The 26,936-nt window shown below is 47.8% G+C and overlaps 1 protein-coding gene across 1 annotated transcript in view; it reads right to left on the minus strand.

Moving 5' to 3' along the window:
- The window catches only part of GRAMD1B (GRAM domain containing 1B), a 170,664-nt gene that overhangs the window by 117,802 nt on the left and 25,926 nt on the right, over positions 1 to 26,936 (minus strand). Inside the window, exon 2 of the mRNA XM_049611497.1 lies at positions 17,749 to 17,826. Within this exon, the coding sequence (XP_049467454.1) occupies positions 17,749 to 17,826 (78 nt within the window). The remainder of the gene's footprint in view (positions 1 to 17,748; positions 17,827 to 26,936) is intronic.

Below are 26,936 nucleotides of genomic sequence, written 5' to 3' on the forward strand. Positions count from 1 at the left end.
CGGTTGAACTCTACAGTCAAGTTGCCGAGATTCAGATTCCAGCCCATCGTACAAGGGTTGTGTGATCTCAGAGTGCCTGGGTGGCTCAGCCAGTTGAGCGTCAGACTCTCGGTTTCAGCTTAGGTCATGATCTCCTGGTTTGTGGGTTCGAGCCCCAAGTCAGGCGCGCAGAGCCTGTTTGGGATTCTATCTCTCTCTCTCTCCCCTTCTCTGCTCCCCCCACGCTCACATGCATGGACGCCCTCTCTCAAAATAAACATTTTTTTAAAACAGCTGTGTGATCTTATGCGAATTACAAAACCTCTCTAAGCCTCAGTTTTGTAAACTCTAAAATGGAGATAAGAGGACTACTGTTTCATAACAAAATGGAGACATTTTTAAAATGTTTTTCAATGATTGTTTATTTTTGAGAGAGAGAGAGAAAGACAGAGTATGAGCGGGGGAGGGACACAGGGAGAGGGAGACCAGAATCCAAAGCAGGCTCCAGGCTCTGAGCTGTCAGCATAGAGCTCGACGTGAGGCTGGAACCCACAAACCGTGAGATCATGACCTGAGTCGAAATCGGACACTCAACTGACTGAGCCACCCAGGCACACCAAAATGGTGAAATTTAAATGTGAGCCCAGTGACTGACACATACTGGGAACAGTCACTAAATGTTAACTGAAATAATGCTGTCTTCACGATTACTGTCTTAAGGGCAGTCAGGGGTTGGGAACAATGGGAACTCCACGAGTTCCCCTAATGTCCCTCTGCCTTCACTTGGTGTCCACGTGAAGCTCGCAGCGCTCTGATTACACAAGCCCTTCCCTGCCACCTCCAGGCCTCATGATATGGCCTCCAGCCAGCAGCTGGTCCCCAAACTGGACTTTCACATGACAACTTTGTGCAAGTGCTTTGAAAATGAAAAGAGTTGGGGCGCCTGGGTGGCTCAGTCGGTTGAGCATCTGACTCTTGATTTCAGCTCAGGTCACGATCTCACCGTTTGTGAGTTCGAGCCCCGCGTCGGGCTCTGCGCTGACAGTGCAGAGCCTGCATGGGATTCTCTCTCTCTCTCTCTCTCTCTCTCTCTCTCTCTCTCTCTGCCCCTCCATGCTCACTCTCTCTCTCTCTCAAAAATAAATAAAAACATTTTTAAAAAGAAAATAAAAGAAAATGAGAAGGGTCACCAAAGCATAAGGCAGATAAGTGCTTGCACCTCCTGCTTTGGGGGTTTCCTTCTACACCTGCACCAATTTTCACAAAAGACCTACCGCAGGCTGCCAAGCCCTCTGGAGCCTTTCACACAGCCATTCAGGGTGAGAGCATATAAGAAGCCACAGGATTAACTGAGCCGGGGGTCAAAAGACACAGCTGTAGATCCCCGCCAATTCTCAGGCCAGAGGCAGGGGAAAAGACGCAAAGCCGGCACAAAAAAGGGCAATGTGGAGGGGAATGCTTCCAGGGACTACTGTCCCCTCCAGACTGCTGTTAGGTAACCCCCTCCCCATCCAACATCCCAGAGGGATACAGGCTCCACCATGGAGGGCTGTCGCAATCACATCAGAAAACAAAACACAGGGGTGCCTGGGTGGCTCAGTCGGTTATGTGTCCAACTTCAGCTCAGGTCATGATCTCACAGCTCGTGGGTTTGAGCCCTACATCGGGCTCTGTGCTGACAGCTCGGAGCCTGGAGCCTGCTTTGGATTCTGTCTGTCTGTCTGTCTCTCTCTCTCTCTCTCAGAAATGAAAAAAACATTTAAAAAATTAAAAACAAAAAACAGACCATTAAGCTACAGAAGCTGAGTGGAGTGGGGAAGAAAAGAAGGACCAAGGAAAATAGACGTCCAAGGAAGAACTCCGCTGGCCCCAGAGGAATCTGAGTAGAGGGTCTAAGAAGAACGGACAAACCCATTTCCACAGCTCCTCTGCCTTTGCAATGGCAGGTCCCTTCTCCTAGTGTCCTCGTCCTAAGAGGCGGGAGTTGTTGGGCTTAGACAGTCCTACCCTCCAGGGTAGAAGAAGTGGGGTCCAGGGCACTCCCCTTGCCTCCTGCCTGCTGACTCACACTGATCTCACTACTGAGGAGGGCTCAGGTGGCCCCGCTCTCTCCTCTCCGGCAAAGCCACTGCCAGCAGAGGGTGCTGGCGAGCCCAGCGGAGAGACCCCAAGGGAAGGTGAACTTTTTGCAGCTCAGGCTGGTACCCATAGGGGCTTCACCCATAGGTACCCGCAGAGAGGTCAGAGTGACCCATTTTATCCTGCGGTTTAGGCATAATAGTGAAACTGAAAGAAAGCATCAGAAATGTACTAGAACTTTCCTATAAATAACTTGCTGGTGAAAAGTCTACAGCACTTCTCAATATCCACAAGGCATAAGGAACATACTCAAAACAACCCCAACTGTTTGGCTCTCAGGCATATTTAACATGTATCATTCAAAATCACCGGAGTCTATTCTCTCCTTGTCGATCTGTCTCCTGTTCCGTCCAGCTTGAAGCTTCACAAGAGATAACTTTCACTAACAAACTCGTTTACACACTCCACATTTGGAGCTTTAGGTCCAGGAAGCTGGTGAAGGAAGATCCATCCGACATAAGGAAAAGCAGAAGGTTCAGCACTGGGCCCCAAGTGTCCTGATAGCCACATGGATGCTGTCTCAAGGGGGAAGTCATAAAAGGTTGCAAATAAAAATCTCTGGAGTCAGGGGCACCTGGGTGGCACGGTCGGTTGAGCGTCCGACTTCGGCTCAGATCATGATCTCGCGGTTCATGTGTCCCAGCCTCGCGTCGGGCTCTATGCTGACAGCTCAGAGCCTGGAGCCTGCTTTGGATTCTGTGTCCCCCTCTCTCTCCGCCCCACCCATGCTTGTGCTCTGTCTCTCTCTATCTTTCAAAAATGAATAAACATATTTTTTAAATCTCTGGAGTTGAATTTCAGCTTGATCACTTACAAAGAATGCCAGTGGGCAATTTAAGCCTCCATTTCCTTCTCTAGAAGACAATGGATAAAACAGCAACTGTCCTTATAGGCCTGCTATTACGGTTGAATTCTTAATCACGCTTTCTAAAGTACATGTAAAGTGCAATGCTGAACACATAATAAACTCTCAAAACAGCAGATATTAGTAGTAATGACAATTGATACCTCACATGCCCACAAACTAAGTACACAGGCATTTTTCATAGTCTTGGATTTATTCATCACATGCGTAGATTCTCTGTAGTTTCCTATAATTCTAAGTTTCTTTACTGAGAGAAACCCCAGTTTATCTCCTGACTATGGAAGTTATTCACCGAGAGGCAGATAACCATTTGATGTAGGTACTGAAGAAGAAATTCACGAATCAGGAAGGAGTAGAGGGTATTAGCCTCCTTAAATCTCTTCTTTAGGGCCACTTCAGGCCACTTTGTAAGGACAACTGACACATACACACTCCTGGCCAGATTCAAGTCCACCCACTGTTTAAGATGCCAAGAAAAGGAAACATGGGTGTTTTATGTCTAGGGAGAAAGGAGTTCAACAGGTAAGACTGGTCGCTCTGTGAATCCCCAAACAAACCTGTTGTGGTGCCATGTTCATAAACTCAAGAGTTTTGAGTCTGGCGTTGAATTCTACTTCATGAATCACCCAGCCAGTTCACATACAAAAGACACAAGGGAGGGGCGCCAGGGTGGCTCAGCTAAGTGTCTGACTCTTGATTTCGCCTCAGGTCACGATCTCATGGTTTGTGAGATGGAGCCCCACATCAGGCTCTGCGCTGACAGCACGGAACCTCTGGGGAGGTACTCGGACACCGTCCGCTCCCTCAGCCCCTCTCCCAATCCTGGGACCATCCGAACCAGGGTTACAATGCTTTCCTCTGCATTTTGATGGGAGACCTTCACCTTCAGACTAGGAAATGGCAAAGAGAAGGAGGGAGCCCAGCTGTGAACTGTTTGTTGGTCACCCGTCAAAGGATAAGAAGAAAAGAAGCATTGAGCAGTCCAGAAAGTTAGTGACAGATAAGATGTAATGATTATTTTAATTACATATCCCCACGCACATGCACACACACCCCGCCCACCTTTCTCCTTGCTGCAGAATGGGGATTCTTGGTCTACGGAGCAACCAATAAGGGAAAACAGGAGCTAGGCACGACACCAGTGTCCCTGAGGGAGCCACGGGTCTGCCAGAGGCTCCCTGAAAAGAGACGCCACAGGCCAGGAACAGGGCACTGGGCTCTCCCTGTCCTGTTACTATTCACTGTTAAATTGTGTATTTGATGCTAACTAGCTCAGCGATAACAGGAGGCTTTGGGCAACGGGGCACATTTCTCAAAGCCAGGTTCAAGACCACTCAAGTCAGAATCACTTTGGGATATGTGTTCACTGTGCAAATTCCTAGGCCCACCCCAGTCCACACCACTCACAAGAGCCCAGGAAATCTGCACACTGAACAAGTTATGCACACGATTCTGAAACCCATGCGATACGGCCTCCCTGGTCTCCCAAGTAGGCTGTTCATCATCAAGGGACAGGAACACTTACTCATGCAAAATATTATAACTTATGTATATTATGTTTCTTTTTATCTAACCCTTTTAAAACGTCTGTAATAAGCAAAACATTTAGTACAGCAGTGCACGCATATAATTTATATAAATATACACTGGTGGAGATAGCTCAGAAAATTTTCACTGAGACAGGGGTTTGCAACAAGGCTGGAGTATCGACTTCGGGTACGACGGGGAAAGCAGGGAGTGGTCTCGGCAAACAGGTGCTCTGAGCTCACAGGATTCATCAGTGACAAGCTGAGAAGAGAACTCCGGATTTTGACCTCCAACTGCGTCTCAACCCTGGAGTAAGAGGGAGGCAAAAAAATGCGGTGCAGAGCAGGGCAAGCCGGAAGTGGAGTCCCTGCTTGAGCCCCCAGAACTGTCACCCACTCACATTCCTTCTTCACCCTGGCTATAGGAGGATGGGATTTCACCCGGCAGGAGGGGGGGGGGAAGCGAGAGAATGAGGTTTACCATCTGCCTGCCAGTTGTCCCAATCTAAATCCCAACTATGGCATCAGCAGAGTGAGCGTCGTTTGCTGAGCTATAATTAATATCCCCCTTTCTCGGGCAGGAAAGGAGAAACGCTGGGGTAGGAGAAACACTGAGCAGGTGACGGTTACACCTGCAGACAGTTCTGCTGACAGCGACGGAAGCAGCCAGGACTGCCAGCGAGGAACTACAAACTGGGAACTAGAGAAGGGAGGGGAAAGCAGGAACACCCACTTGCTTCCCTGCGCAGACCTAAAATAAGGTCCTTCTCCCTCCTATTCAAATGCCACGTGTGCTGTCTGTCCAAGACCAGACCATCCCCCAAGGATAGGAGTACGTGGATCCAAGAAAGGAGAACAACAGGTGAGGGGCGGTCACTAACCACAGGCCACGAGCATGAAAACGTCACACAATTAACAGATACAGAGGGGCTAGTCCGTGGCCCTCCGTCTGGAGCATAGTCACGGAATCCCACGATTATAGAACGCGAGAGGCTGGCAAAAACGTCTTAGATAGTTACTCATGCGCCCATTTACTCATTTAACAAATCTTTTCTTTTTTTTTTAAGGTTCATTTACTTATTTTTGAGAGAGAGAGCGAGCGAGAGCACACACACACACGCGGGGGAGGGGCAGAGAGAAGAGAGGGAAAGAGAGAGTCCTAAGCAGGCTCTTCACGGTCAGCACAGAACCCAGTGCAGGGCTCGAACCCAGGAACCTTCAGATCATGACTTGAGCCAAAATCAAGAGTCACTTAACCGACTGAGCCACCAGGCGCCCCTCCTTTAACCGATCTTTCCTGAGCACCTACCACGTGTCAGGCACACACTAGTGAATGAAGCAAGGACAGTCCCCTGCTCTCATGGAGCTTAGTTAGGGCCCTAGTGGAGGAGACAGACGACAACCAGGCCAACAGATAAATACAGCGACAAGATGGTTAGCGCCAAAATGGAAAATAAGCTGGGCAAGTGAAGGCCGGGGTTTACGCTGACTGACTTCTCCTGGCCACTGCGGACTTGTTCGTGGCTTACCCGAACCAAGCTCTCCAACCTACACACAGCTCTCCAGCAGCTCAAAACTCACCTTCCGCTCTCCTCGCAGGTTTAGCCCGAGTCTGCTGTTGGCTGGCAGTCACAACGACATCTACTGTGTCCCACACACAGGGCCAAGACCTTCCTCCATTTTGTGTCATTTTGATTCTCACAGCCTCCACGAAGGAGGTACAGCTATCTCTATTCTTAAGGAAGGAAACATTCAGAGAGGGCAGGATTTTGCGAGAGCCCCAGAGCCAATAGGTGGTAGAGCCAGAGCTTAATCGAAGGTTGTTCGGTTTTCAAAGCGTTTCTGAGCTCCACAAGATGACTGCTGAGGGATCGTGTCTCTGCCCCCAGCACCGTACCACAGGGTCGGGGAATCTCTTCTTCCGCCATTATCCCTTGGATTTTTGCTGTGTGCAGGGTACTGGGTGGTCAGTACCTGAGGAGTCATCTCGTAAGAGGAAGGACTCAGTCTCTGTTCACTGCCCTCAAAACTTCTGCCATGAGAACACCTCAGGGGAGACAACTCTTATCAACAGTTGGCTAAACACTTATGGGCAGGCATCCATGCCTCCGTGTGTGCGAGAGAGTAAGAGAGAGACAGAGAGAGAGAATCAAGATCATCTACTGCACCTCCATCCCCAATCTACCTCCACTCAGCCTCTCTCACTACCTTTCCTCCATTTGTCCTACCTTTCCTTCCAGTTACTGCTGTATTTCTCTTCACAAAAAAAAAAAAACAAAACAAAACACCCGGAAGCCTGCCCATAGGCTTACGTGCCCCTCTCTCTCCAACGCCCGTCAGGCTCTGAGTTTAACTCAGACGCTAGGGGCTGGAACCTCTCTCTCCTCCAGGACACCTCCTCCCCTCTGCTTGTCACAAAGGGACATATTCACCAGAGAGCCACTGCACCACAGTTCCGGTACAGCCCCCCCCCCCCCACCAGGAAAAAGCGCCCCACACCCGGTTTATCCTCACGTCTCCCCGGCAGTCTGCTCGAGTGGCTCTGGAGTCAGAGCAAAGTCCCAAGTGACTACACCTTGTAAGAAGTGAACGCACAGAGTCCGCACCCCCGCAAATACCCCACTCATAGGTTCTCTCTCACTGGAATGGAACTGTCGACACCCCAAAGGCACCGGACAGAATATTTCATTCTCTAGAGCACCTTTCTCTTGGGACCTCCAAGTTCTTTACCAACCTAATGATGTACCACGAGGGAGGAAAATTAACAATCCCTGGCCAGTTACGAAGAGCGGGGAGAGCTGGACACTTCCTTGGCAGACAGTAAGGCCCAGTCACGCGTTCCATCCATTCCGACCAAAGGCCACACGGCCTCGCCTGGCTGCACCCCTCTATCCCTTACCTTCAGCCTCTTGCGACAGCCTGCTCCTCCCTCCTGAGGGGCTGTCACTTGGCAAAGAACCACAACAGCCCCCGAACACGGGGGCCAGCCCCCCAAAGCCCTCCTGCCTCTGTGAAGAGCCCCGGGTCAACCCCGACCAGGCCAAGGGCCGAGTCCTCGTGTCCTACTTTCCAGGGGCCCCCTGCCACCTACTTGGCTCGTAGAAAGAACAGCTTCTTCCTCAGGGAGGAGACGTGGTAGTGACAGGCCTGCTTCACGGCCGTGCTGCAGGAGACCGTCTCGGAGCGCAGATTCTGTACCATGCTGGGCTCAGGGGAGGGCCCGCCACATGGCAGCTGGGACCTCAAGGGCTCGGGGCTCACCCCGGAGCTGCATGGACGTGCTGCTTTCGCGGCTCCTTCAGCTGTCCGCCGCAGCTCCTGCACGGGAGCCCTCCCGGCCCTGGTGTTCAGTCCCAGACACAGGCAGGTGGAGGGCCCCGGGGAGGGAGAGCCTGAGGCTCCCTGTTACCAGGATCCCCTCTGGCTGCGGCCCAAGCCACAGCTCGGAACAGAGCCCCGCTCCGTCTTTCAACATCTGGCAAGGCTCTGGGCACTTGGTGAGTTTCCTCCTCTCCTCCGTCCTCCGCCAGGGAGGACGGGGCTGTACCTACATGTGATGTCAGCTGCTGGTGCCAGAGGGAGGGGGAGGGCCCGCGGGCACCGCTCCCAGAGGGTTTGCGACTGGGCTCCTTCCTCGTGGTGAGGGAGCTGGCCGAGAGGTCACCTGAGTGTCCACGGGGCCACGGGGAATTCAGTGCCCGGGCAGGTAGATGGAACTACGGTGCTCTTGGAAATATGCTATTTGGGGCCAATTTCTGGGATCGGATCAGCAGAACTGAAAGCATCTTTCCTTCTACTAGGAGGCTATGGATTCTGGCGGCTAGACCTGAGGTGAAATTCCTGAGCCTGCACTCTGGCCTTTCCTTTCCTTCCACCCCGGAGGCTTGCCCTGTGGCCTCAAATTCCATTACCTTGGTTCCTCCATTTGTTCGTTCACGAATTCCACAAGCATCTGCCGAGCACTTATGCTATGCCAGACAGAAGAGATACCGTTTCTGTCCTCCGGGGTCTCCTGGGCTAGGGGGAGACAGAGAAGGGAACCACACAGCACATACCAGGAGGCCAGTGTTGTACAGAACGAACCACAGCCTCTCAGACAGGGGTGAAAAAACATGCTCTCCCTTCCCCAACCGGAAGAAACAAGGGTGAGTTCTAGTGAGACACGGAAGACGTGGGCATCTTTTCAGCCCGTCAGAGAAAAGGTGACACAGGCCACCCCCAAACTGATTATACCCAAAGCTCACACTTATTCTCCGTCCACCTTCCTTGATCTTAGGAAATAATCTTTGTTCCTATTACACGGAGAAAACAGATCCTGCTGCTATCAGCCTCCTCGCCTTCCCACCACATGGCGTGTGAACTCACCTGCATCCACAGCCATTATGGTCTGTCCAAGGCCAATCTGTTCACCTGTGATCTAGATCTATCTTTCCTTGCCTCCTCCGAAACCTTGCTTCCTTATCTTCAGTAGGTGGTACCAGCCAAGCTGACCAAGTCGGAATCCCAGAACCAACTGTGAGGACCTCCCTGCTCTCTCACACTCTAAATCCAATCCATCACCAAGTCCTGGACATTTTAATCCTCTAAATGTATCCTGAATCCATCTGCTTCCCCCCCCACATACACACCACACACACACACCCCTACGACCACCATCTCAAATCCAAGCCACCAACATCCCTTAATTGGACTATTGTAACTGCCCCAGCTGATCTCCCTGCACCCGCCAGGGCCGCCTCCACCCTTTCCCCACACTGCAATCTTTCCAGGATGCAAATGTGATGCTGTCGCCTCCCTTCTTAAAGACTCTCAATTGCTTCCTGATGCTCGTGGCATAAAGACTCAAGTCCTGGACGTGGCCAACCAAGTTCCTGCCCCATTTCATCTCATCTCATCCCACTGCTTCCTGCTCACCTGTTCTGAACTCAACCACTCCACTCTGGCCCCGCCCCCTCTGTCTGGGGCCAGTTTCTTCGATATACTGTCTCCCGGGACCCTTCCTTTAATGCACACACCCAAGTTTGTACTTTCTAAGCCATACCCTGAGGTGTGTTAATACTGTCTCCTCGACAAGCCTGGAAACTCGGTGAATACCTACTGCACAACTGGTAAGTGTTTGTTGAGTGCATCAATGGATGATGTCCTCTCTGAAATTCACATCCTTGACCTGTGGGTTTCTACTTCATAGATTTAAAGCATGCTTGTGTCTCCCTATATTAAAACAAAAATTCTCCCCAATCACCCCCGCTTTCTCCTCTAGCTTTCATCTCTATTTCTCTTCCTCCCAGGGAAACTCCTAGAATAAATTCTCCATGTTCAGTCTCTTCTCCCTTCCTTCCCATACACCCTTCTAAAACTAATTGGTGGTTCCCAGTGACATCCTAACGGCCACTGCAGAAGATCCTGTTTACGGCTTACCTTCCCTATCTCTTTCCTCTTGGATTCTTCCTTCTCACATCTATATTTCTGTCTTTTCTACTTACTGGGCAATCTTTTGCAAATTCCATCTTCCTTTGCCTTCTGCTTACAATCTGCTGATGCTGACTCTTGCCTCGACCACAATCTCATTGCCAAACAAGTAGTTTTAGTCCTGTCTCCTGAGCTTCAAACAGGTGCAGGCCACTGGCTAGTGTATCTACCTCTCCACCAACACGCTCGACGTGTCTAAATTAAATCCACTATCACTTCCGCACTTCAAATTCTTCCCCCTTTACTCAGTATTTTAATAACAATAATATATTAATAATCATAGCAAGCACCTGTAAAATACCAGCCATGTACCAGGCACTATTCAAATCGTCGTAGACGACACACACATACACACGCTCCTCCCAATAACTCATGAAGTATGAACTATTATTATACCCATTTCATAGATGAGGAGACTGAGGCACAGAGGTGAAGTGGTTTGCCCAAGGTCACACAGCACGCAGCTGGAAGCATAATCAGAACCCAGGTAGGCATTAAACCTGTGGACTATGCTACCTTTTATTTGCTGCCCCACTAGAAACCTTAGGCTCACACTAGGTACCCTTCCTCAACCCAGATGTAGATAAGCTTTGCCAAACCTACTTAACGAACTTCTTCAATTGGTTCCTCCTTTTCCGTTCTCACTACCATTAATTCAGAAATGTGCCCATCTGGTCTTGGCTTAAACATCACCAGGTCAATAAGGTGACCCTTCCCGCTTAAGAGTTGTCCTAAAAAGCCTTGGTCCGCTGTATCACTCTTTTTCATTTTCTTTATAGCCCTTGTTACCATTTGGTGCTTTCTTATTCACTTGTTTGTTTATATCTGTGTCCACTTGCTATAACATAAGCATCAAGAGATGGGGGACAAGTTACCTGTTCATGGCTGCGGCCCCCAACGTTTAAAAGAGTAGCTAGCTGATAGTATGTGCTCAATAAATGCTTGTTAAATGAGGGACCGATTAGGTAAATCATTGTCAGTTTCCTTCCTTGTCTGTCTGCTTTCAACGAAGCCCCTTAAATCCATCTCTCCCACTAGGACCAAAGTGACTTTTGTCACAAGAGTATCTATAAGTGATCTGGGCACCCCCTTCATCAAAACCTCTCCCTCATTTCTCCTCCCCTATGAGGAAGCCCACTCTGTCACAGCGGGCTGTGGCAGGACCGGCACCTGTCTACCTGTGCAAAGATGATTGCTAGCCACTCACTAGCCACTCCCCTCCTGGGACATGATCGGCAGCGATACCGAAGTATCTGAAGTCCCTGAACTTGCCTGGCTTTCTCACGCCTCCCTGCTTATGTACAGCTTGTTCTGTCGCCTGCGAATGCAGCCCGCGTGACAGATTCCTACTCATCTTGTAGCTCTCAGCGAGGCACATCTCCTTCTGTGGAGTCTTTCTGGATCCCTCGGGCTCCTCCTCCCTCTTCCCTGCTCTCGCCCCAAGCACAGTAGCTGTGCTACTCTGGGGAAAATTTGGTACCTCCACTGAGCCTCCATTTCTTACACTCTAATGTGCAGGTAATAACAGCATCTGTTTGACGGGGCTGTTGAGAGGACTGCATTTCAGAGTCTGTGCAAGACGCATGGCACAGGGTTAGACGCGTTAAGTGAACAAATTCTTCCGTGTTATTACTGTATACAGAATTCCGAGTCCATTATAAAACATGACATTATAGGTGTGTCTCACCATGAGACAACAAGGTGCCCAAGGGGAACTACCAGGCTTTCATCTATTTATTCTTAGTGTCCACATCTGACATTTTACGGGCGATCAATATCCTACGTGTTCTTTCTGTCTCTGCTTCTTCAAGGACAGCAGAGTATATACAGATCCGCTAGGAAACAGAGTGAAATCTCACATCATCAGAGTACTAGCAGCTACCACTCACTAAGCACCTGCTAAGTACCGAGCACCTTACACATATTATCTCATTTATTTCTTTCAAGGAAAGACTTTCATAGATGAGTAAACGAGGGTGAGTAAAGCTAAGTAAGGTGCTTTTAAAAATGCAGTTAATAAGGAAGAAGGTTAGTCGAACACCTAAGTGGGTCTGACTTCAAGGTCTGGGTCTGTCTTTCTAGGACACCACACAGCCCGCCAGCGAGGAAACCTCTCTATCCATCTCACAGTCTGGACTCTAGCAGGCTCCCCAGTATCTTAACAAGGGTTTGGGGCGCACGTGTCTGCACGCAGAAATGGATACGTGAACGCACACAGCCTGGCCTCAGCGCTCGGTTAGTCCCCTGCCCTGTCTGGGTCTCAACCTTCCTACCACTGAAAGGCTTCCTGGTCGACCGAGACCACGTTTTGTTGAAACTAACATTGTGTACATAAAACGTCCTTAGTAAAATAGCTCCTTTTTCTACAGCCCTGGCTGTTTGACAGTTCCTGCCATTCTGTGAATGTACCAAATAAAGATCTGGCAACGTGAGGAACCCTGACAATTGGTCCAGTTTGGGCTGAACCAGGGAACCAACTTTTTTTAAGTGTACCCCTGGCTTCTTTACCCTAGAAGCATGAAAATGGATCTATGCCCCACATTCAATGACGCACACACACATACAGACTTTGGGAAAGCTGGATCTATTCTGCTTTCTTTCCACTAGAAACCTGAGGGCATTATTCCTATCTCTGAGACAACCCTCATTTCCAAAAAGCTGATTCTCTTCCTCAAATCAACTTTTCTTGATGCACACCTGCCCAGGAAATGACTTCCTCCCTGTACCCGCCCACCCTCTGCCCCTATCATAGTTCCAAAGGCTTTTTTCTTCAGGAATCAACACTGATGTGAATGAGAAGAAAAATTCTCAGAAGTCCTAGGACTTGGACAGCACACCGAGGCATTTCCCCCTTTGCTGTCACGTAGACATTTGTTAAGCTAAGTAGGACAGCTAGTTTATCTCTAAATATTGTATCTATTCTGAACCTCATACAAGAAAAAGGAAAAGTGATGTTTTATTTAACCAGTTGAAAGTATACCTCACCCAGAGTTCAAGCTATACTACAAAGCTGTAATCATCAAGACAGTATGGTACTGGCACAAGAACAGACACTCAGATCAATGGAACAGAATAGAGAACCCAGAAAGGGACCCACAAACGTATGGCCACCTAATCTTTGACAAAGCAGGAGAGAATATCCAATGGAATCAAGACAGTCTCTTCCGCAAGCGGTGCTGGGAAAACTGGACGGCGACATGCAGAAGAATGAACCTGGACCACTTTCTTATACCAGACACAAAAATAAACTCAAAATGGATGAAAGACCTAAATGTAAGACAGGAAGCCATCAAAATCCTCGAGGAGAAAGCAGGCAAAAACCACTTTGATCTTGCCCACAGCAACTTGTTACTCAACACGTCTCTGGAGACAAGGGAAACAAAAGCAATAATGAACTACTGGAACCTCATCAAAATAAAAAGCTTCTGCACAGAGAAGGAAACAATCAGCAAAACTAAAAGGCAACCGACAGAATGGGAGAAGATATTTGCAAACGACATATCAGATAAAGGGTTAGTATCCCAAGTCTATAAAGAACTTATCAAACTCAACACCCAAAAAACAAATAATCCAGTGAAGAAATGGGCAAAAGACATGAATAGACACTTCTCCAAAGACATCCAGATGGCCAACCGACACAGGAAAAAATGCTCCACATCACTCATCATCAGGGAAATACAAATTAAAACCACAATGAGATACCACCTCACACCTGTCCGAATGGCTAACATTAACAACTCAGGCAACATCAGATGTTGGCGAGGATGCGGAGAAAGAGGATCTTTTGCATTGTTGGTGGCAATGCAAGCTGGTGCAGCCACTCTGGAAAACGGTATGGAGTTTCCTCAAAAAGTTAAAAATAAAACTACCCTACGACCTAGCAATTGCATTACTAGCTATTTATCTAAGGGATACAGGTATGCTGTTTTGAAGGGACACATGTACCCCCATGTTTATAGCAGCACTATCAACAATAGCCAAAGTATGGAAAGAGCCCAAACGTCCATCGATGGATGAATGGATAAAGCAGATGTGGTATATATATACAATGGAGTATTACTCGTTAATCAAAAAGAATGAAATCTTGCCATTTGCAACTACGTGGATGGAACTACGTGGAGGGTATTATGCTAAGTGAAATTAGTCAGAGAAAGACAAAAATCATATGACTTCACTCGTATGAGGACTTTAAGAGACAAAACAGATGAACATAAGGGAAGGGAAACAAAAATAATATAAAAACGGGGAGGGAGACAAAACATAAGAGACTCTTAAATACAGAGGGCAAACAGAGGGTTACTGGAGGGGGTGTGGGATGGCGGAGGGGCTAAATGAGGAAGAGGCATTAAGGAATCTACTCCTGAAATCACTGTTGCACTATATGCTAACTAATTTGGATGTAAATTAAAAAAAACTTAAATTAAAAAAAGAAAAAAGAAATACAATTCTGTAAAAGAAAAAAGAAAGAAAGAAAGAAAGAAAGAAAGAAAGAAAGAAAGAAAGAAAGAATACCTCATACTTAAGGATTAGAATTTTTATCTGTGAGGCAGAAGCAATCAATGTTAATTTTTTTTTTTTTTTTTTTTGCCTGCTCTATGAAACTATCCTTCATCTGATAATTGACCACGTGGTTTGGAGAATTAGGAGCAGCCACAGAAAAGGGTCCATATTTCCCACCGACTTGACCATTTTCGATCCATAATACCTGCTCTGCGGCCTCCCACGGAAATTCTCAAGGGTAAATGACATTCCACTAAGGCTTGGCCTCTGTAGGAAATCCCGCCATACCCAGCAGGGGGCACTGTCCATTCAATGGGGCCCACAGTGAGGAGCAGGAAGTGGGATCCCCACCACAGCTGAAAATCTCCCCAGGGTCTGGATCTCATGCTTGCCCCAGGCCAGGATAACTGCAGACCAACATCCAAAACACCCCAGAGAGTCTCTTAATTGGGTAAAAACATATTATAGGAAGGATTAGGGGCAGGGCGTAAGGGTTTGTTCTGAACTGAGACTGGTGATTAATTAGCACTCTGGGGACTTGTTCTCTCCAGGAGAACCAACTGGATGAGAAGAAAAGAAAAAGACTTCCTTCAGAATGGCCATCGTGGAACACATACCAGTCCTGAGCTTCTGGGAGGAGGGGGTCCGCAGAGATCACCATGGGAGGCATACTTCTGATCAGAGCTTTGTTTCCTGTACTGCCCAAGGGGAGCTGAAGAGTTTAGGGGCCTTTCAGGGGGCCAGGGATGGGAAGGCCCAGGGAAGACATCCGAGGACTTTTCTGGGCAGAGGTTCAGACTGGAGAACCTTTGCAACATTTCATTTGGTTGAGGAAGTGGGTAGAGAAGGAGCTAAAATATGATTCATGTCAACGTACAACCCCAAAGAGCAAACGAAAGACAGAGCAGTCTCTAGTGCTCGGGTAGTCACGTCCTGGAGTAAGAGATGAAGTTTGCCTCGGGAGAAACGTTTTAGAGCCTGCAACTCACGGCCTACTCGTCTCTCCCAGGACGGGACGGGACACTTCAGGAGATGTGCGATGTCCAAGCACAAGGGAAGGAAGTTGAGCCGGGGGACTCCACGGCCCCCTTTTTCAAATTTTTTTTTTCTTTAACATTTATTTATTATTGAGAGACAGAGAGACACAGAGCGTGAGTAGGGAAGGGGTAGAGAGAGGGGGAGATAGAATCTGAAGCAGGCTCCAGGCTCTGAGCTGTCAGCACAGAGCCCGAGATGGGGCTCGAACTCACAAACCGCGAGATCATGACCTGAGCCCAAGTCGGTCGCCTAACCGACTGAGCCACCCAGGTGCCCCCACAGCCCCCTTTTTTCAAATTTTTTAGTTTTTTGTTAATTTTGAGAGTATGGTTGATGAAACCCAGAAAGCACTGACAAGACAGTGTATGGGCCACTGGAGAGACAGAGGGAACTGCCATCAGATGGTAACTGAGGAAGCATCTTAACAAGATTGATTAGTCTTTACCCCTGGGGGCTCCCTGCCTCCTATCCCCTCAGTTTGAATTGATGAGCTAAAACTGATACTTGAGGACTAGGGCAGAACCCATACAACTTTATAATGCAAAGAGATCTATGAAAGGATTAGCAAGGCCCCACCCTCTCCCCAGGAGACAGTCCCCTTTTGATCCACTACTAGCTGTAGCTTGAACACTTCTATTGAGGGGATAGTACCTATCTCTGCAAGGCCTATACCATTACAGTCCAGCTGTAACCACAGAATTCTTCCTTACCCAGGGCTGAAATACTTCTCGCTATGACCTCTCCCGCTCTCGCTCTATTTCTTAGGCTTCCAGGTATTTAAAGAGCAGTTGTTAGAGTCACTGAAGCCCTTCTCTTTTCCAGGCTAAGCCATTTTCCTTCAACTGGTCCTTATCATACTACGTTATCATTGCGATCTTTCCTTCTAGATTCTTAATTTATCAATACATGTATTTCCAAAGAACTAGATACGATACACCAGATATGGTCAAACCAGTACAGACCAGGAAGATCTTTTTCTCTTTCTAATCCATGCTCCACACTTCCATGAATGAATTCGGACTTTCAAAGATCATCTGGTCCCTGTGTCATCCTATTGGTTCGTAATTTTGCTGGTAAATAAAACGCCCAGGTTCTTTTTCACATGAAATCCTGTCAAGGTAGGCTCCCTGTGGCAATCCTATAGGTAAGCAACTACTCTAGGGGCGCCTGGGCGGCTCAATCGGTTAAGCGCCCGACTCTTGACTTCAGCTCAGGCCATGATTTCATGGTTCTTGAGGGCTCAGTGACAGTACAGAGCCTGCTTGGGATACCTCTCTCTCTGCCCCTTCCCTGCTTGTGCGCGCTCTCTCTCTCTCTCTCTCTCTCTCTCTCTCTCAAAATAAATAAACTTAAAAAAAAAAAACCATTCTACTATAGATTTATAAGCACATAATATAAATATAATGGCACATTTCCTTCAAAAAAAATCTTGTCATTTGCACCCACGGTTCCATCTGAAATACTAAATCCTGAGCCTGTCATCCTTGGTCTTCTCTCTCTATTCCCTCTCAGCTGAGTGTCTGCCAGAAGTCTGATAAATGACATAGAAGTACCTTCTCCTTTCTCATTCGGTATGTTGACAAAAACCAGAGCTGGACCAAAAGCAGAGCCCCGCGCCGCGGCATGCCAACCGAAACCCCCCTCTCGTCAGCATCAGTGCGGTCAACGTGCCCTGGCACAGTTTCACCCGCTACAGTGGACCCCTGTCCGCCGCACACGGGCACCACGGGACGACTGGTAGATGCCGGCTGGTGCTCCCATCCTCAGGGTTTAACGAGTCAGACCCCAAGAGCCTCTCCCTCCTCCCTGCCCCCTGCCTATCCACCCTCATTCACCTCTGACATCACAGTCCACCCTTACCCCGGTGCTCTGCCGCCACCTGATGCCACACACGGCACGCCAGGCCACGCAGCTCTTCTTCAGGCACCATCCACCCTGCAACCCAGCCGCTAAGATGTGCCTCAAGCCAAGTCCACGCTGAGGTCCTCCCGGGATCTCTGATTGGCCACCTACTGGCTTTGCTCCTTGCCGAACACCAAAAGCCTTTAGAGCCAGTCCCTTGGTGCTACACCCTCTCACTTCCCAGGCGAATGTCCGGCCTTCCTGGCCAGTCTGAGCACAGACGTCTGGAAGCCTCCTCCCACCCTGCCTTTGCCCACGGTTCTCCAGGCACCGGAAGGACGATCATGCGCAAACATTTCAGCCCACCGCTCCCCCCACTCTTGGCCTTACCTTTCTTCCCGCGCTCGAGGACTCAGGAACCTGCTGGAATCATCGTCGTGGCTGCTCTGCTGGCTACTCTGCTGGCTGCTGCAGAAAGACACAGGATGTGAGCCGTTGACTTCTTTCTCAACCCTGGGGGAGGTCAGCTCAACTCCACAGCTTGACAAAGAAACCGGGTTACAAAATTTTAAAGACACAAGTTCCCCCATGTAACTCTGTACACAGAGAGTGTACTGACAGGCAATAGATAGGAGAAAGGATACAAATGTGATGCAAACTCCACCCAGCTCATTTGAGGCAGAAGTGGAAAATCTCGACCTGTTGCCTTATTCTTCCTTGGGGACCTAATCTCAGTGAGCAAATCCCTCCAGTACTTTTTATACGTGGGCTTCTTAATCCATATGCCAGGGTAACAATCCCACGTTTCTTCAACCTCATGGAGACTCTCAAGATGCAGGTGCAGATGGGGGGGGGGGGGGGGGGGGGGGGGGGAGGGGGGGGAGGGGGGATGGGAGAGTTCCAGTAGGGAGAAAGACCTGATGGGGGCAGGGGTCACCGGGCCTGCTTCTCTTCCTCCTGGGAAGGCCAAGGAGGGATTAGAGGGCAGAGTCCCTCCACCCCAGCCCAAGATGATTCAAGTTCACAGAGCTCTTTAAAATGCTTACACTGAAGTTATAGTAGATGGAATTCAGCCACCTTTCATTTTACTTGAGAGAGAAAAGCTGTTCAGACATCTTATGACACTAACTGAACATATGAACAAATAATTTTTATTTTTTTTAACTAATCCAAACATCTGATCAGCAGTCCATAAACTACAGCCCCCCCCCCCCCCCCCCCAGGCCAAATCTGAAGTTGCCTGTTGTTTTTTTCTTTTACGGTCCCTTGAGAATGGTGTTTAAAAAAAAAAATGATTGGGGGTGAAAACTCAAAACAAGAATACTATTTCATGACACATGATGATTATATGAAATTCAAATTTCATAATCATTAATAAAGTTTTATTGGCACACAGCCATACCTATTCATTTACATATTATCTATGGCTGCTGTTTACCTACAATGGCAAACTGAATAGTTAAGGCACCACTGTAAGTTATGCAGTGAGCTCATTAGACCCACAAAACCTAAAATATTTTATCTGTCCCCTAACCAAAAAAATTAGCAAACAAACCCTGTGCTTTGCATAGATTTTATTAATGGTAAATTCCTATTACCATAAATGTCGCTATAACTCAGGCTCCAGTATAACCAAAATTGTTTTCTTGTTCTGATGGATTGCTCACCACTGAAAAATTCGTTGATCTCCACAGAGCATATTCCTTCCACTAGATCCCCAGGACGCTGAGCCTCTGAACAGTCTTGTAGGGTAAGGGATTGTTCACTCCCAACCAAAGAAGCACATAATTTTATGTGTGTGTGTGAGGGAAGTTATAACCATGCTCTTATATTCCATTCTTTCAGCAAGAAGTAAATGAACTTAGAAGCAATTGATATCAAGTTTTCGAACACATACACCCCCTAGAAATCAAAACAGCACCAAACACAGAGCCTCCACTTGCCTGGCAGAACTGAAGTGTGTATACCAGCCCTTCCTCTCTCATTTACCCTACACCTAGCACTTTTTTGCCACTTACTTGTTCACTGTGGAGTGGCTACTCATCACACCCCCTTCCCAAGGTCTCAGAGACTTGCTTGTTAAAAACTCCTCATCGCAAAACTGTGCTATAATGTTGTTGACCGTGGGATTTCTTACATTGGGACTAACTTGTTATAATGCATCACGTACCGTCTCCTACGTAACCTGGAATGTGGTCTGTACTCCAGCAGGCAACTCACAGATGGTCGCAACAGAGCAGACAGCTCCAAAGGCAAGGATTAAGAGAGGAATACCAGCCTATACCCCTAGCAGCACACGTGAGCAGAAGCAGAAGGGAGGGGGTCTGGAGCCCAGTGTTGGGCACTAACAGCCAATGGGGCTCAACCAACCCAAAGGACCACGATCAGCATCGCAGCCTCTTCAAGGAAGAGACTGGGCTTGGCTCCATTCAAGCTAGTCTTCCTTCTCACCCCACCCGCTCTCTGGCAATCAAAACTTAAAGTTAAGCTAATATTGGGGCTCCCGGAATAAAAGGATGATGTACCGGGGTGTCAGAAAAAGGATTCGGAGCTGTTATTAGCAAGCTGTCTCACTAGATGGCACTGTTGCCTTTGAAGTCAGAACTTCATCCATCCAACGCTTCTGAAATTCAAACTAGAACCAACATTCTGGTGCCCCCTCTTGGCCTTCCCGTGGCTCAGGAAGCGGTTCGGACGGTGGAGATGAAAGCGACAGTGGATCACCTCCAACCTGTTTGTTGGTTCTAAATAACCAAGAAATAACCTACATGCGCTAGACAAGTATTGACGTAAATGGCCTCCACGTGCACATGTGCCGACAAGAGGCGGCATCAAGGCAGCGATGAAGGTCTAGACTCTGGGATATGCTGTCGGGGACAGAATCCAAGCTCCTCGCTTCCTAGTTATATGACCCTGAGCAAATTACTTAATGTCATTCTCCTTACCTACAAAACGGAGATAGACGTTGATGATAGCTCTTGTCCCACAAAGCTGTTGCGAAGATTAAAGAACGCACATATGTGAAGTATGGGGAACAGTGAGTGCCTGGCGCACATTAAATGCTGTATATAACTGCTATCATTATTATGTGTTAAGGCATCGTTTCGTGGGTCACGGACAATGAAGACATCAATCGAGTTAAGGATCCTGCTCTCAAGGTGTTTAGGATCTGGAAAGTAAGAGTCGACGTAAGCAACTACCTTTAAAAGCAAACATCGTAACTCTTAGAAGCGAATACTAAATGCTACAGAAACATAAACTACTCGGGGCCAGGAAGAGAAGGAATGGCTGGATGACAAGGGTTTCAGCGCGCACACTTGAAATTCAGATAGATCCAGGACAGACAGAACTGAAGAGAAGGACATTCTACTTTAGTTCCATTTACCACACACTTATCATGTACCAGGCACTGTGCTAGGAGACAAGGACACAGAGGCACAGATAGTCACCATGCACTGCGGTGTGGCCACTCTACAAAGATGGACGAAGGGCAGATGGCAGACACTTCTGTTGGGGACAGGCGGGGACCACGTCAGACAGGTGGACGCTGAACAAGAGGGAGTGCCCATAAGTCCATGGTGGCGACAGCCACAGGGTGCACAGGGTGCTTCCTCCTTTACAGCTCCCAGGAGGGGACTAGTCCCGTCTCCTCCTGTTGGTTCTTGGAACTTGTTTTTCGACAGTCTTAAGTAAGCGAGATGGATGCCAAGCACTCCTCCGCTCAATCCCCATGAAACAATGTTGTTGAGCAGAAACTCCAGAGATTGAGATGTTGCCGCACCCTCTCACATAAACTCTTTCCATTCTGCTCTTAAATGAACCTGATTCAAATGAGAACAGAGCTCCTGGAAGCAGGGCAGCTCATCTTGCTCCCTGGATGACATCTACCAGTATCCTGAGGTCACGGAAAAAGCGACCACCAGAGTAGGGTGTTCCCGGAGTTATGGAATGCCAGAGGTCAAGGGCCACATCCCCAACCTCTCCATTTTAAGGGAAGGCCTTGGTGACACTGAGTGCCCCATCTGGGCTCTACAGCTTAAAGTGAAGAAGAACTTGGAAGAAGTCCAGCAGGGGGCACTAACAGATAAAAATGTTAGAAAACCTTAAAAAAACAAAACAAAACAAAAAAACCCCAACTCTGAACAAAGATTTGGATCTAGGCTCTAGGTGACTGAATATAGGCTTACCATGGAAAGGAAAGAAATTTGTACAGGCAACCGTTTGCTATTCCCCCAAGACGGCTAAAGAAGTAAATCCCTCCTGTTGTAAATTCAAGCTTTAGAGGAAAACCACTGTATAAATTAAATTTTGAAACACTAGAGTGTGTTACTAAATCAGGTGAGGAAGCGGCTTCTTTAAATTCCAGAATATTCCGAAGGGACACCAGCTGAAACAAATCAGATCCGTAATCCTGCTTTTATTCTCCACCAGCAAACTAGTGCTTGGAGCTTATCCTCGAAGGTCATATCAAACCAGTAACATTAGCACAAGCTGGGAAAAATACGTTGTAATCTGAGCCAAAGCACACCTCAGAAGACAGAAGATCAGAGACAACGGCCAGGAAGCTCCGCGGTGCAGGCTGGGTAAATCCCATGATTCCACTGATCTCCCTTCCTCCCTCCCCCAACCCAGAACACCTGCAGAAAGTACAGGCTGAACCCACAAGCCACCAGGAAGGTGTCCTTTTGCCCTCTGGAAAGTACAGCTTCCCTGATAGGGAGACTCAATTTGCCATCTTTCCTGAGTGGGTGCTTCGTATGCAAAAACAGCTTTCTCTCCCAGACAATACTAAAGGGGTCATGGCCTCCTAAGCCCAGAGTGGGTTTTGAGAGACTGGGGGGATTCCAAGCAGGTACAGGGATGGGCAAGCTGTTATTTCCAGAGCCTAATGGAAACCATCCATTTACCCACACTATGGCTGTACAGACTATTTATCAAATTCCTTTGCTTTCGGCTGTAACCAGAGCAATCTAGAGTGTTACCTCATGCTAACTGGAAGCTTCAAGACTCAGAGTGGCTTTGATTGATATATGTCTTTGATACGGGGAGAGAAATTATTTTCAGCAGTGGATGTAGTAGGAGTAGCACAGAGAAAGATCAACCTAGGTTTGCCCTGGCTTTATTGGCCCTCTGCTTTGGCCAAGTCCCTTACCCTCTTTTAGCCTATTTCCCCCCAAATTAGAGAATGGTGTTGAGGATTAAGCGGTGAGTCATCCAATCACTATATCTGAGTTCAGGATTTAGAGTCAGCGGGACACAAGTTCTAGTCCTGACTTTGCCACTTAGCAGGACGACATTGGGTAAGTTATTTAACTTTTCTAAGTGTCAGATGTGGGTATACCCCCAAATGATTGCAGTGAGGATTAGACACAGGAGAAATCACGTATATAAAAAGTGTCTAGGGCAGTATCTGAGCTTTGGTGGGTGTACCGTCAATGGTGGATGTCAACTGTATTCAATATTCAGTTAGTGTGGCAGGTAAATTTTTTGAAGCATCCAATGCATAGGGGGAAGAGAGGAAGAAAGACACTGATGGTCAAACTTTTGAGAGCCACTGACCTGAAAAGTAGGGTCACCTGACAAAAGAGAAGGCTGACTTTTCATGCTGAATTCTATTCACCTGTGTAATGGCTCTGGCATTTTCCATTTTGGTGTCAGTAAGAAAGGCGCACGGGGGAAGAAAAGCAGGTGGCAAAGAAGTAGAGAATGCAGGGGAATAGTCTGTCATTTGGCAAATGAATACGGGCAAGTCTAATAATAGAAAATAAGTAAACAGATGTGATTTGGGGCTCTGCCAATGACTGCCAGCTTCTTACACAGCATACCTGAATGTTCGCAAAAATTACTTAGAAAATAACACACTCTGCGTGAAGACTGACAATCTGTCCACAAAGTTAGCAGGAAGGGACCTGTGTAATGGCTCCCATGGAAATTTGCAGCTGGGTGGGGTGGATGGTCAAAGATTCAGGGATTCAGAATTTAGCTAAATATCTTTCAACTCATTACAACTCATTCCTTGGCCCTTCTCCAAACTTGCCAGGTTAGAGTCTGAACACGTCCAGGAACGTGTGGGGTTTTTTTAATTTATCTTTATTTATTTTTTTAAATAATCTCTACACCCAATATGGAGCTCGAACTCAAGACTCCCAGATTGAGTTGCACGCTCTTCCGGCTGAGCCAGCCAGGAACCCAGAGGAATGTGTATCTTTCAAGCACTTCCCAGTGATTCCATGGGCAACCTAGATGGAGAACGCAGTGGACTCCACGCTCACTGCCTCTACTTCCTCACCATTGCCTCGTGAATTAGTCCACTAAATCTGGACAGCACCCCCACCCTTCCATGCTTTCACCCACCAGGACCTCCATTACTGCCAGGCCAATGACAGCTGTTATGTCCTAATCTTATCTGACTACCCAGGCAGGTCTGCACTATTGTTCCCGTTCTTCAAACTTCACCCTTCTGCCTCCTATGGTACCACCTTCTCCTGGTTCTTGGGTTTTGTCCTACTTTTGCTTTTCTCTTCTTTTTTCGGGAGCTTCATGGACTCTTAGTTTCTGTTTCAGCCACTCATTTAATAAATTATCAAATACCAACTGTACCAGGCATTGTTTGGCAATCTCGATCCCGAGTGTAGAGTAGAAAGCAGATGAGATCCCCATTCTCAATGAGTTGACACTGTGTTTGGGTTCCTTCCTCTCCCAGCTTTATGCCAGGGGACCCTGCGTTTTGTGAACCTGTTATTACCAAAGTACGGTGCAATAATATTATACATTCATGGGCGATGATTTATAGCTCCCACCGATTCTCAGATAGGCCTGTGACCCACAGAAGAATCCACCACAATACCTCTCTGGGGAATCGTATCCACACCAAACCTTCAGTTATGATGGATACACTGATGATTCCCAGAGACAGCAGGGCAGAAGGACTGAGCCGGCACTAGTCACGTGTGGCTATTTAAATCTACATTCATTAAAAATTGAGTTCCTGGGGTGCCTGGGTGGCTCGGTCGGTTAAGCGTCCGACTTCGGCTCAGGTCATGATCTCACGGTCCGTGAGTTCGAGCCCCGCGTCGGACTCTGTGCTGACTGCTCAGAGCCTGGAGCCTGTTTCAGATTCTGTGTCTCCCTCTCTCTCTGCCCCTCCCCTGTTCACGCTCTGTCTCTCTCTGTCTCAAAAATAAACGTTAAAAAAAATTAAAAAAAAAAAAAATTGAGTTCCTTAGTCATACTAGTTATGTTTCAAATACTCAACAACTACACGTGGCCATGTGCTTCTGTATTAGATAGTGCAGACATAGAACAAGTCCATCATTGCAGAAAGCTTTATTAGACAGCATGGAGGTTCCCCAATCAAACCCAGGATCTGAGCTCCAGCTCTGTCACTTCTCATCAGAGTCACTGAGACCCGCCTATTTCTCTCTACATTCCTATCACCTCACCTGTTAAGATGTAAGTAACTCCGTACAACTGTTTTGAGGATGAAGCAAGTTAACTAATGTAAAGCGCTAACCAGAAGGCTTCCACAAAGAATAAAGCACCCAAGAACTGTCCCGAACACTTATTGTCATTCATTTGCATGGGTACTGAACTCTCTGGAGTCCAACATGAATCTCAAACTGAACACGGCCAATCCTGAAGGCACCATCTTTTTTGTCTTTCCCTTGCATTCCACAAGGATTCATTCAAACTACTGTGAAAAAGAAAAAAAAAAAAAACACAGGTCCAAAATGGCGTCACACAGGCCAAGTTCCAACCTCCCCCGGAAATGGAGTCTGGAGTCCTAAGGGCTCAGTCAGAAATTCTCCGGTCTGCACCAGCGAGGTAATCTGTCACCTGGACCTCTCCAAGGGTCAAAATCTGCACAAAATCTGCATGACAAGAAGACTCCCTCCCCTTTCCCCTAAGGGAAGGTGACCTTGCCTCAAATAATCCTTTCTTTTCTTTTGCTAATGTTTTACCTCGCCCTCCTTCCTACAGAAACCTCCTCAGAGCTCCCTCTACTTGCTAGATAGAAGGCTGCTTGATTCATGACTGGATTAATAAAGCCAGTTAGATTTTCAAGCTTTGGTTCATGTTTCTTAACACTCGACAGGCACCTCCATCTGGATTTAACGGCAAGGGCTGTAGATTCTACCTCCTTGTATCCCTCAAGTCAGTCCAGGCCTCCATTCATCACTCCTTTGGCCATTGCCTTAAGCCAAGCTCTCATCACTCCTCACAGGGATTACTTTAATAGGCTCCCAACTTCTTTTCCTGTTGCCAGTCTGGCCCCACTCCAGTCTATCCTGGACACTTGATGGCCTTCCTGAAATGCAGATTCGATCCTGTCTCTTTAGGCTTAAGAGTCCTGCAGACTTCCCATAATTTCATGAGCCAAGTTCAAACTCCTTAGTTTAGCAATTAAAACCCTAATAAGCTAACTGCTATCTATCTTCCAGCTCCCACGTGGCCCACACCCCCTCCAGTGATCCTCCCTGTCCCAGGTTCAGGCACTTCCCCCAGGGCCTGGTATATCCTTTCCTCCACTCACCCCATCCTGGATTAAGCCTGAGGGCTCTAGTTTGGTACTGCTGGGGTTCCAGTCTTGACTCTTCTACCTACTCAATTTTGACCTCTATTAAATGGGGATGGCAATAGTTATCTTCTCCATTGGGGTGTTGTGAATAATAGTACCCATGGAATACTTGGAAAGGGATCTGGCATTGGGTACTCACTATTATAGCTATCATTATCCTTCAAAAGCAGCACCTTCTCCGGGAAATCTTCCTTGGTGGCCCCTGCCTACACTATGGTCCTACATCGCTCTATCTTACCCTTTACCATAAAAATTAGCATATTCCTTGGGATACAGTAATTAATGATTCAGTTCCCTATGCCTTCTGCCACACTGTAAAGTTATTTAAGAGCAAAGATCCGGGGCGCCTGGGTGGCTCAGTCGGTTAAGCAGCCGACTTCGGCTCAGGTCATGATCTCGCGGTCCGTGAGTTCGAGCCCCACACTGGGCTCTGTGCTGACAGCTCAGAGCCTGGAGCCTGTTTTGGATTCTATGTCTCCCTCTCTCTCTGCCCCTCCCCTGTTCATGCTCTGTCTCTCCCTGTCTCAAAAATAAATAAAACGTTAAAAAAATTTTTTTTTTAAAAGAGCAAAGATCGTATCTTATGTTTCATTTCCACTTACCACTCCTGGCCCCTCCAGAGAGACACTTTGCTGAGTAAGTACTATCAAATCCGCACAGATGACACTCTCTCTCCAGATGACCACACACTTCCAAACATTCATCAGCATTCCCAGATGCCTGTGTTGAGAGTACCCTAGGCCTTATTCAGTGTGTAAAGCATCGTTTGTGACCTCAAGAAGTTTCCAACAGACTACATTCCAGGCATGGGTGCTCTAGAGATACCAACTTGAATTAGACACATGCGAGCCTTCCAAAGAAAGCAGCTACTGTTAAGAAAACCTTCCTCGGGGCGCCTGGGTGGCTCAGTCGGTTAAATGTCCGACTTCAGCTCAGGTCATGATCTCGCGGTCTGTGAGTTCGAGCCCCGCGTCGGGCTCTGTGCAGACAGCTCAGAGCC

The sequence above is a fragment of the Panthera uncia genome, chromosome D1 (genome assembly GCF_023721935.1).
Source record: "Panthera uncia isolate 11264 chromosome D1, Puncia_PCG_1.0, whole genome shotgun sequence".
Taxonomy (NCBI): Eukaryota; Metazoa; Chordata; class Mammalia; order Carnivora; family Felidae; genus Panthera; species Panthera uncia.